At 37.7% G+C, this 12397-nt stretch overlaps 2 protein-coding genes across 5 annotated transcripts in view; one reads left to right on the top strand and one right to left on the bottom strand.

The window, feature by feature from the left end:
• Positions 1-1433: 1433 nt before the first annotated feature.
• LOC139118899 (mitochondrial fission 1 protein-like) lies at positions 1434-6828 on the top strand. The gene is made up of 4 exons (XM_070682462.1): positions 1434-1565; positions 2681-2890; positions 4493-4598; positions 4926-6828. The coding sequence occupies exons 1-4, from the start codon at positions 1521-1523 to the stop codon at positions 5015-5017; spliced, it is 453 nt and encodes a 150-aa protein (XP_070538563.1). The 5' UTR covers positions 1434-1520; the 3' UTR covers positions 5018-6828.
• Positions 6829-8739: 1911 nt separating this feature from the next.
• LOC139118896 (GRIP and coiled-coil domain-containing protein 2-like) overlaps positions 8740-12397 on the bottom strand; it is a 35533-nt gene continuing 31875 nt past the window's right edge. For all 4 annotated transcript variants that reach the window (XM_070682455.1, XM_070682458.1, XM_070682454.1 and 1 more), the window contains 2 exons: positions 11786-11894; positions 8740-11198 (listed from right to left, as the gene is read on the bottom strand). In XM_070682455.1, coding sequence (XP_070538556.1) covers positions 11125-11198; positions 11786-11894 — 183 coding nt within the window. In that variant the 3' untranslated portion in view covers positions 8740-11124. The remainder of the gene's footprint in view (positions 11199-11785; positions 11895-12397) is intronic.

Below are 12397 nucleotides of genomic sequence, written 5' to 3'. Positions count from 1 at the left end.
ACCATCGCAAGAAACAGGCATCGGACTCGAGAATACATCCTAACTCGAAACTTTCAGAGCGTAGGTCCAGCAACACTCCGATCAGGTATTTATTTGTCAGGCATTTATTTGGAGTTTTTTGCTGGACTTGAAAATAGGATGGTTGGGCAAAATGGCAAGCAGAGATGCATCCCTTGTGAGTCCTAATAGAAGTGGTGAGTATTCAGAGAGAGTGGTGGACACACATGGATGCTTACTCCTCATGGCAAAGGCGGGGTATGCTTTATTTCGTATGTGGGATATTGTAGTTGAGACTTTTTAAAGTATCATTTATTGAACAAAGGGAAACACACCGTTCTTTATAGACAAAATGTACACAAATACAACTTTTTATTGGTTCTTTATTGCATATGGAAATAATCATACGTAACATATAAACCAACACGAATAAACAAACAAACAAACAAGAAGCCTGAGTCCCCTGTGATTTTACGTCTTTGAAGTCGAAAACGTCGAAGGGCTTCACCGGACCGGGTAATTATGGAAACCGGTCTGTACATCGGTCACACGGCCCGCTAACTCCCCGGATGTATCTATTCAAATCAATGCACTGATTTGCACTCACCACGAGGCATGTAAGAAAGGTGAACATAACAATCCGTGACATTTCGCGGCCAAACAATATATGTATTTCGAATAGACATATCAACGTATGTAGATTTATTGCTGAAATGTCACTATCCTTTCTATCAAGTACGTCAAAACAACACGCTTTTACAAACTTGCAATGTACGATTCTTTGTCCGCCATATCCATACACAATACAGCCATTCGATTATTTCATTCATTCCATTTCAACTAGTTAAATACAACACATATTTTGATGATATTGATAGTTTGAATACTGAATATTTCAACATGATACGTGTAAGATGTACAAAAAGAGCGTGGATATGATACAAAAAGAAAAATACTGAAAAAAGTATTACCATTTTATGTTGTACCACAGGAAACTCAGACTGAATAACAGTAAATAAGTAAATAATAAAATAGAATAAACAAAAATAAACATAAAAAACAAACGGATAAACAAACAGGTAAAAAAACAAACGACTGACGGATCAATTGTGACATTGAAAACGGTCAAAAAAGTAAATACACAATAAACAAAAACAAACAAGTAAACAGAACAAACAAGTGAACAAGCAGATACACAGTCGTTTGTTTGTTTGATTGCTTGTTTGTTTTGACGTATGTTGACATCACATAGTCAAAGCGGTTGTTTGAAATTAGGAATTGCACGCTTAGGATGATGATAATATCCTTATGAGCAGATATTCGTGTCTCACCCCATATCCGTGACGTATGACTGTACCTGGCAAGATCCGCATACACTATGTGGGTTTCACATCGTTATAAATCCGAATGAATTTACGTCTCCGGCCGTATGCGTCGCCCTCCTTTTCCATGAAACGGACGAGGGTGACGTGTATATCGGATGACGCATGTGTGGTGACTTCACATGACCCAGGAAACTCAACATGGAGACGGTCGTAGAAGAGGTAGTGTCACCCGAAGATCTCAGGGTAGGCGGCAGACTGTAAAGTTACAGTGACAATCTTAATTTCACGGGACGGGATAACTAAAGTACAGTTTGAATGGTTTTAGAGCCCAACACATCCGAAATGCGATGTGCTTTACGACGGAAACCCCTTTAAGTTCGGTTGATGTCGTCGTAATAGTTCACAAGGTCGATGGTGATGACACAGTCTTTCGTGATATTGTATTCACTGTTCACAGTTGTAAAAAAACAAATCTCGTTCAGGGGATTGAAGTAAGGTGTTTTAGTTTTTCTATACCCGAACATATGCTTCACCTACTGTCCAAGCGCACATGCTTTTTATCAGCGTTTGAAACAGGTCCATGAGTACATTGATGTTACATGTTACATCAGATCAGGTCTCTGATCGTCGGCTGATGGGAACACTTATGTTTCTCGTTGACCAGTTTGTTTTGTACCGGGTTGTTACATCCATAGTTCAGCCGCAAGGCCGAACAGCCAACACACCAGGCTAAAATTACAATTATTTCAGCCGTCTTAAGGCTTGATAGCCCAAACTACACAAGTACTCGATGTAAAAAATTCTCAAATGATTTTTGCAACACATTATTCAGGGCTATCTACCAGTAACTGTACTGTCATTCACGAATGTTTTAGGGCAATCTTTGTGACGTAATACGTGAGAAATTATTGGTTTTACTCGGGATTGTCATATGAGGAAGTTAACAAATACATATAAAGTGCATTAAATTACTAATGTCATGCAAAAGTTGGGGAAAGCAGTGAGACAAGTAGGCACTGTGGTAGTTTTGAAATTGTACTTCATATCACCGTCCCTGCACCGTGTCTATATTCACCATCCCAGTCTCTGACTCAAAAACGCAGCAAATGGCAATGCTGTTTGGAGTTAAGAAAAAGATCCATTAATGATTTAGAAACCAATGAAGAGCTTCAAACCGTTCACTGCCAGAATTTGGTATAATCCCTTTGTTTTCAGAAAGGTTGACGGACCTGTATAGAGAAACAGGGGTGATACATTTAATATATTATGAAGGTTTTTTGTAATACCCACTAAAAGATATTTGGCAGTTGAGATCACAGATATGGTTAACAAAACATTCTGTTCTCATCTCTGAATAGAAATTTGAGAGGCAGTACAATGAGGAGGCCAGCAAGGGGATGGTTAGTGCGAGGGCCACATTTGAATACTCCTGGTGCTTGATAAGGAGTAGGTATCTCAGAGACATGCAGAAAGGTGTGGCTCTCCTTGAACAACTCTACATCAACTCTGACGATGAAAGCCAGAGAGATTATCTCTTCTACCTTGCGATAGGAAACTACAGACTTAAGGTGAGTTTGGTTTTTTTCAATCAAACCCAAGGCAGGCAAATCATGGAGTTCTCAAATGTGGAATTTTTGCCAGATTACAAGGGTGCCCATTATATATAAATAGATTACAACTGACAGCCTTGCCGTGTATTTTCATTCACCCCTTGAGCCCTAAGCCATCAGAGTAATCGTATTGTTCATAGCGAGATGGTTGGTGCATAGAAGTGTGTTTTACCGACATTTCAGCAAAAATCAGTGCTCATTTGATAAAGTGATACATAATTACCTTCTTACCGATGTAAGTAATATAATATGTTTACAAATGCATTGCAGTAACTTCAAATAGCGCCTTCAATTAGGACCAGTGTTCGCGGTGACTTTTTTCTCCTCGCGTACGGCATACGCATTAGTCTGCTAAAATTGCGTAATGGCTGGATTTGAGTGCGTAATTTCACTTCCGCACTCAATTGATGAAAAACTGACTGTAAAATATAATGTTCCGTTGAATAAACCTACACTACATATTCGGATTGTACGATGTAACATTATTTTAATGAAAACAGTTTAACGAACAACTTGAACAATGTTGATTCTCAGAAACGTAACAGCGAAGGGTATACATGCGACTGTCAAAACACATCGGGCAACCCAAAAGTTAGAGTTATGGCAGCTTATCCAGACACTTCTGCAGTGTTCAAAATTTATCGGGATTCCGTCGAGCTCTACCGATGAATCATTTTTTCACGGACTCGTAGAGCAAAGTTTAAAGAAAACAGATTTGTCTGCTTCGACGCCATGCTGCATGTGTGCTTGATCAAAATTTGGGAACAGCGAGACGCGATGATCGTGCGCGGTTGGCATTTATATAATTTGTCGCAAGATTTCTGTCAATCACTCACTTTGTGTCATAAGTTTCAGAAACTATCGCTCGCCTGAAAATTAGCAACGTAATTCATAGGCACAGCTGACATGATAACGTGCCTAACGTGATAACCTGTGAACTTCGATGCTGATTTTTCAGACAACGCCCAGAGAATCTGAAACTTTCCACACAAAATGAGTGATTGACAGAAATGTGTTGCAACAAATTTCGTCTGGTTGTCGCCTAAGCTCAGTCGTGGGGAGTACTTTCGGTGTTATCCTTTGCGTATAGAAAACGCATAACAATGAAAAAAATGCGTAGGGAGTCAATTTCAATGCGTAAATACGCACGATTTTTGCGTAAACGCGAACTCTTAGGACATTGAAATAAAATCAATTATTTGTAATATTACTGTTACCTAGCCAGTACGAATTATTTGCTGTGCTCTCTTGTATCACATCATGTGTTGAACTTTTTACGATTGTCTGTGTCCATCCATGGCTTCTAAGCATACTGTGTTCGAGAATATTAATAGCAGTGCAATATAGAATGGAAAAACTATGAATTTTACAAAACAATCAACAAAATGTGTTTTCCTGCCACCATTAGATTCTTCAGTCAGTGCGTCTCTTTTTAGTTGTCGGATAAGATTTCGGTCAAGATGTAATAATAGGAAATTATTCTTGACTATACTCCATGGTTTTGAATCTAGTGCTGATCTTAATCTGTTTTTGTTCCTTTTTGTTCGTATTTTTCTCCAGGAGTACAACAAAGCACTCAACTACATCCGTGCAATTCTGAAAAAGGAGCCAAAAAATCATCAAGCACAGGAACTTGAGAAACTTATCAAAAAGAAAATGAACAGAGGTAAGAGAAATTTCAATGAACCACATCAAGAACTTTGCACCATAACAGGTTGGTTGACCCCCAGTCCCTCCATAGGACTGGTTGACCCTGTTTACTGTAGTAAAGTTAGACCTCTTTATTTGAAATGGGGGTTAGAATGGTATTGTCAGAAACAACGGAGGGCATTAGCAGAATCAGCATGAAGTCTTGATTGAAAATTTTCACCTGACTAAAAAATTTACTGAAGACAGTTATTTTCAAGGAGACCTTTCATACGTTGTTCACTCCAAAATTTACTTGCTTATTCCAGAGGAATATTTAATCTCATTCTTTTTTATTTTCCAACAGAGGGTTTGATGGGAATGGCAATTGTTGGTGGTGCTGCTCTGGCTCTGGGAAGTCTGGTTGGAATCGGAGTGGCTCTTTCGAAGAAATCATGATCATGCTGTGCATGCGGCATTGCTGATTGTCTGATGTACATAAAATTCTTGAGACTTTCTGTGCGTCGTACATGTAGTCGAGTCATGCAGAAGAGAATTGCATGTAAAATGTATGAGGCTTATTGAGGTTAAAATTTGATTTTTAAAGCTTGAATGTTCTTTAATCATATCACAAAGTTCTCATGTGTATGCAAAGAAAAGATTTACAGAAGATATTGTCAAGGATAGCTTCCCTCAAATGAATCCTGACATGCAAAGCCATGGATTTAGCCAGGAGGTAGGAAATATATTATGAGTGTGGCAGGGATTAGTAAAGATTAAGGAATAAGTATAAGAGAAAAATATATTGATCCTACAGCCTAAGAGGGTGGGTCAGGATGGGAGTGCTGCATGAATTTCACTTCATCTAATAATTGGTACTCACAGGTGTATTTTGCAAAAATGCAAAATTCACTGTCAAAGCAAAATAAAATATGGTGTCCCTGGACAGTAGGTCTACAGATTTGATTACCTCATATTATAACAGACTGAAAGTTAAGCCAATATTGCGATCTGGAGCAATGCATAAGGTTTTATTTTGCCTTTTATCAAGCAGTGCAGCCATGTCTTTACTCATGTAAACATCCATCTGCCTTAATATGTCAGGATTGTATTGACTTTGTCATTCATGGCATTCTTGAAGCAGTAAGAAATGGCTACAAATAATTTCTCCCAATTGCTATGGCCATCTTGGGCAAATGTAGAGCTTTTCGGCTTTATGCAAATTTGCATCCGGGAGAACGATGATTGGTTACCAAGAGGATTATTCTGCCCCATGTGTAGTGCTGTGGTTAAGCATTACCACAATTTGCACATTAATTGCCAAAGCAGAACGAAAGATGCCTGCAAGAAATAAGCTCACCGTATCTTTTATGTGATTTTATTTCTCATTTCTGTATCTTCAATGGCAGTGCTCAGATATATGAGACTTGTGTTTTACTTTTCGAAGTACGAGGATTGGTATGTGTAAAACGGCACCAACTTTAATAGAGGTTCATCGGGTGAAATTGTCTATACCCTGTGCGATGTTTTCACAGAGTTTGTTTAGACAGTTTGATAGTTTCAAATTCAGCTTTAATGTACTGCCAACAAACCTTCATCTGGCTTATTAGATTAACATCAAACTGGTAATTTTCCCTACTAAGAGAAATACTACTTGTAAAGAAGCACACGTCAATCATCAAAGGGTCTTTCTGAGATGATATTACTGTAGGTGCATATTCTGACAAGCTGCAGTGACAATTTACTGTTCTGCTGCAGTTGTCTTGCTCGCATAAAGGAAATGCTTTTGATCATGTTTGTGTTTTCTTAAATATAAGATGTTATCGTGTTAAAATTTAAATAATCGTGTTCATTTTAGTACTCATGTGAACGACTTAGAATCATGAAAACCTGCCTCACTTGCGTTAGATTTTGTGATATGATCATGTCTATCAGGTGCTTTGCCTTTAAATACTTTGACTAGGCTTCCCATGGTAGAAATTATTTGCATCGCTTTTTTCCTGTGAATTTATACATATATATATCTCACCCAGATATTTTCTTGGTGTTTTGCTTCATTGTTGCATGTTAATTAAAATTTGCATGAAAAATATTGAGGAAATTCAGTTTTATATGCGGTTTCATCTTTTAGGTGTCATTGAGGCATGTAACAGCGCCCTCAGTGGTTGGATTGTAAATTTCCACCCACGAGTTAACAGAACATCACCAAAGCAGATTGTACTTTTGTTTTTTTTCTTACTGAAATAAATGACTGGTATATGTTAAAAGAACACTGTGTACTTTTAGTAAGAGAATGGCTGAAAGTTTCATTGATAAAAGTTTGAGCAAAAGTGTAAGTCTTTCACTTTCGAGGCGCAATCTACCTTAACCCTTTGAGTGCTGTACCTTTTCCCAACAAAATTTTGGAGCAATTGTGTCACCAATATTTATGATATTTTCCGTAATTTATTGGACCAAATGAACATTAATTTTCATTGGCTACAGTTTTGATCAAAATGTGGAGAAAAGTCTGAAAAAATAGACTAGGTTTATTTCATGAGGGTGACAGAATTTAACTTTGGCACTTGAAGGGTTAAACAAGAAAACCAAAAAGTCATCCAAGGACACACACTTCCATATCAGAGTTCTCAAGTTTCTTGCTGCAGTGACAATGGTACTGTTAATGTTGTCATGGATATGATGGAGTTTGATTGTTTTTCTAATTTGACTGTAATATGATTTACTATTTACTTTACACAGTGGTTTTATTAGCAACCATATACTATACACAGTTATTAGCAATATCACTGCAATTGTTGACGCTTTTGAAGTTGCAGTTCTCTGATGCCTAACCACAGTTACACAGCAAATTTTCACAAACAAGGCACTCAATCTATGGTGTACAGGCATACAATTTGTTTGTTCGGTATTATTATCAGGACGTGTTGTTACCTTTGATGACGACGGTTACATGTCTAAAATTTTACAGTAATCTGTCTTTTTGAAACTCACTGTACACTTTCTGGGCATGGCTGTACAATGCAAGCAGCACTTAGCATTGTATTCCTTGACCCTTGGTGTTAGACTTGCTCCAAGTCTGTGGGCATATACATATCAGAACAGAATAAACTGAGGGTATAAAGTGCAGCAGACTGTGGCTGTTGCGTAGATAATGGGGTGAATAGTAATGCTATTGACAGTGCATGTATATTACATGAAGGCAATATTGTACAGTGAAACCTGTCTAAACCAAACCCTGTCTAATCTGGAAACCTGTCTAAACTGAACCCTTTTTCCAAGTCCCATTCCAATAGAACTCTATGTTAAAAGGACCTCTATAAACCAAACACCTCTCCAAACTGAACAGTTTTCTCAGTCCCCGAAAGGTTTGGTTTAGACAGGTTTTACGGTAGTATACTGGTTCAATTCCAAGCTATATTACAATTCAACACTATCTTAGGGAGTGCGTCTCTATTAATAACTTATAGAAGGCATCCCAAGTACATGTATATAAATACTGAGGACTGGGCCCAGTGTCCTTCAGGCACTGTGGAATGAACAAGATTGAATTGTAACCTTCTGGCTGTCATTTTTTGTAAAGCTGCTCATTGTAAGTGACAGTGTTACACACAATGACTAGGCTAGCCAGTAACTGCTGCCAGGAAAAGCCAAGCAACGGGGCCAGTGTATCGGTACCTTGTTATTTGATGCTGTGGCAACAAGATGTTCAGAAATACTGGAATCACACATTCCTACACATAACAGAGCCCAGTTTTTGTAATAGTAGGGTTTCCGTGATGCCATTTATCATTGCATGAGATTTTGACAGTTTTTCTGTGACAAGAAAGTGGTATAATTTTTTTCAAACTGATGCCATGTGAATAGCGTGAGTATACAGCTAAGATGAAAGAGATTTTACCAACATTTTAGGGTTTTACTGACTACTTAAAATCCAATGTGCAGCCACTTGGTCCTGAGCTGAAAATCCATGTAATTTATACAGATTTTCTGTCTGAGTGGTGTGCATCCCAATGAAACAGGTCTGCTTCTGGCTTAAAGTTTGCTTGGTATCACATGAAAAATAATAAAGTAATGCCACATATAGGTCGACACCAGTATTTGATGATGAATCTCAGTACCGAACAACTTGGATCTAAAACACACAGATAAATTATGCCATAATATCATAAAATACTCAAGACTTTCATTCCCGTTCCAAATCCAGTTGATTTATTGCACTGAAAAACATGATTCCGCACAATCTCAATACAGGGGGTGTCAAAATTTTCAACAAACAACGCATAAATCAGGCAAGTAAACTAACAAATACTGAAGTACTGGAGTTACAGCATATGAAAGAATCCCTTCCCCACTAGCCATTGTCACGGAAGATGAAGTACCCCTCCAATTCATGACTGTCACGGAAATCTTCCTTGAAAACTACGTACAATACTGGAAACATTTAAAGGAATGTAAAGTTCTAAAATGAGGCAGCCAACTTAGTAAGAGAAGTGTCACTCCTCTGACATTTGTGATACATTTTGGAAAACAATATGAATTGTGAAATCAAAGTATTCCCTCAAACATTCTTTATCTAGTACAGTCGCAGCAGGGGTATCACTTTGTGGCGTGATCTTGATGGAAACTCATACTGAAGAAAAAATAAAGAGTCTTCTGCTCATACAGTGAAAATAAAATGAATAAAAGCACTGGATTAAAATATCTGTAGAGGAAACTGAGCCCGACAAGCACATCAAAAGAACACTGGGTTCATTCTCAATATGAATCAATCAGGTTTTCTTAAGGGGCCCTCTCGTAGCTACTAGTATTTTCATGAAGCAACAGGACTCCCTCGGTTGTTGATTTGTAAAACTGTTGAACGTGAACTCAGAATTCTTTGCTACACTACAGATCTTTTTTTTCACTGAAAGTGCAAAAGGCCAATTTGTTTTCATTCTGACAGAGACAGGCATGCCCATGTCAAAATAGGACGAAATCTGAAATTACAAGCTCGAACAAAATGAGCACTGCACAACTCGGAGAATAAGGAGTATGAGCTACCTGAAAGAAGCAAGCAGTGGACAGATGCAAGTATGAAAGGTGTCACTGGGCTTGAAATCTTCTACTGCTATCCGTAAAAATGTAAAGGAGATCCAATACACCAAATGAGGAGTTTGTACAGGACTTCATATGGACCCTTACTTTATAAAATACTTATTGAAATATGTAACACATTGAATCACCACACATGAGTGGTGCCCCTGACAAAAAGCATTGGCAATATTTAAGTAGAAATTTCTACCAAAAAGATTGTAAAACCCATTCCCATATAACAATAGAATTTCCCTTCCCCATCTCATACTTTTTTCAATTTTTTTTTTTAATTAATCACAAATTTCTGTGACTTTCGTACATTTTACAAATATTTCACAGCAATTTTAAAGTGAGCTTCTTCAGAGAATATACTTCATGTTGATTTGCAGCTGAAATGAACGGTGTTTCTCACTAAACTGACGGTAGAATACCTGTATCTGTTATCAATGTCCCACATCAAGCAAGTCTATAAAATCTCCATACCATAAAGCTGAAATTTGCCGTTCATGACTCTCACAATTGTTCACAATGCTATTGCATCAGACGAACATGGAACGCAATTTTTCATGATACCGCCTGTCAAATAATATGCACAGATGTCCCTAGCTTTCTGCACGTTGATACGAGATGAATGAAAACTTCAAAAATTTTTACCACTGATGCAACATTTCAGTATTTTTCCCTGAGAAGAATCTGAGGTCTTTGATAAACTTTAACCCTGATTCTTCATAATTCGACTGTACCCATACTTATGCACTTACAACCCGTGTTGGAAACTTCACTCAAATTCACGGACGTCCACACTAGATTCTTTGCCAGCTCACGTTGGCACCTGCAATAGACTGCTTTTGACCGTTGAGTTGGACCTATGCAGTGGTCAATGGCTGAGTATTATGGAGCTGTACTGACACTGAATAAACTGACACCACTCCATGACCTTTTCAAAAAAACAAAAAATTTAAATCCCTTCTAGGTAGGTGGTCAGAAAACAAGTTGGATAAAACATTGCCCTTCATACAACATTTTTGAGGTATAATTACAATCTGTTACCGGTGGAGAAAGAGATATTACTACGTCTCCTTTACAAATCCAATGTTCGCAAGTCACATACCGTATTTCATAAAACCTTCAATGATGACTTTAAAATCTTAAAGTGTCAAAATGGTTAATTAAGTATTTTCTCCTTTTGACATCCAATGTTTGACATCATCACAAACCTTGAAAAAATTTGAATATCTGTACCTATATCTCACATAATGTTAAACAGTCCCCTTGTTCTCCTGAAATTTCTGAATTTTTTTACAGGTTCCCCACCTTACTGTAGTTTTTATGAAAATGTTAAAAATAGGAAAACCAAAAGTCGAACAAAGTAGGGTGATGGTGGATTGTCTTGAACAGAATATTGCAGAGCAGTCCTGAATAGCTGAAGAGACTCTTAGAAGAATCCATTGGCGTAGTATTTTTTCAATCGCACCGATGTCTGTTCATTGCGACTACACCATTCCTCCCGACCAGCGATGTAAATAGCCGCCCCATCCAGCACTACCCTCGTCATCTCCAGTTTCAACTTTATTGAAAGAAAAGAAAGAGAGAGAAAATGAAACACATTATGATGTGTCTGTCGCAGATGTGTCAATTCAAATTAAGTACTAGAGTACCTTTTGACTTAGTCATCGAACTCTTTTTGCCAGTTTCAGAAAGAAATTGACACTGATTTCAGATTCCCTACTTAATTGGCTACTGAACTACTATAGTGATTTTTTCACTATCTTTTCTTTTGTCAGTTGTAAGTTCTTGTTCTACTCCCAAAAGCACGTTGAAAAACACCTACCATTTAGCTTGTCAATCCAGTGTATATACACGTAAAATACATTGTTATTGTTTAACATTTGAATATTCGTACGGACCAGAATTCAATCTTCAACAATAACAACGCAGTCTACACATGTACAGACAGAGTTGACAAGCTGAATACTGTCTATCTCAATGCACTTTGGAGAGTACAACAAGAAACTGTAATTGACAATAAAATTAATATGTTGAAAAAATCATCAACTACTGTCCCTTTAATCAGTAGGACATTCACATCTCATTCTCCAACTCCCTTTTCAAACTTTGTTTGTCTTGACAAGTCAGTCTGTTTTCTCTGCTTACCCTTGGCTGCTACTGCTATCCTCTCTTTCTCCTCTGCACTCAGTTTCAGCATGGTGGTTATCACTGGAATCAACCTCTGTTTCTCGTCACTAGGGGGCAGTGTGATGAACTGTAAATATTGTCAAAAATAGATACAGGTGTGTTGAAGATCATCCGCAATACTAATGCATAAATACTGAAATACTGCACTGCATAAGTGTTAACAAGGTGTGTCTTTGATACTTTCAAGGGTGAATGTTGGTACGGCAAAGTCGGATCTCTGACATAACTATGACAAGTTAGTAACTGTAAAAGTCATAAACGTACACGTAAAACTACTGAGAATATTACAGCTACTCAATGTTGATATAGCCCATCTAAAGGTAGGGGACTCAATCCCGGGGATCAAATTTGTTCTAGTCTGTAAGAGGGTTATGCCAGGTGTTGTTTTTCCATTGAAATTGTAATCTAGTCAGTAAATTTCCTGGCAAGACAATCTGACGCTTGACACAGACCTTAAAACAACATTCTTCTTCAACACCGCATTAAGGTGAAAATTAAAACAGCAACATCACAGTAAGTATCAGTGTTTTAGGTAAGTTTGAGTGTTTATTTTGATGGAAATTCACCACA

The sequence above is a fragment of the Ptychodera flava genome, chromosome 19 (assembly GCF_041260155.1).
Source record: "Ptychodera flava strain L36383 chromosome 19, AS_Pfla_20210202, whole genome shotgun sequence".
Lineage (NCBI taxonomy): Eukaryota > Metazoa > Hemichordata > Enteropneusta > Ptychoderidae > Ptychodera > Ptychodera flava.
This window is presented reverse-complemented; position numbering and strand designations above follow the sequence as displayed.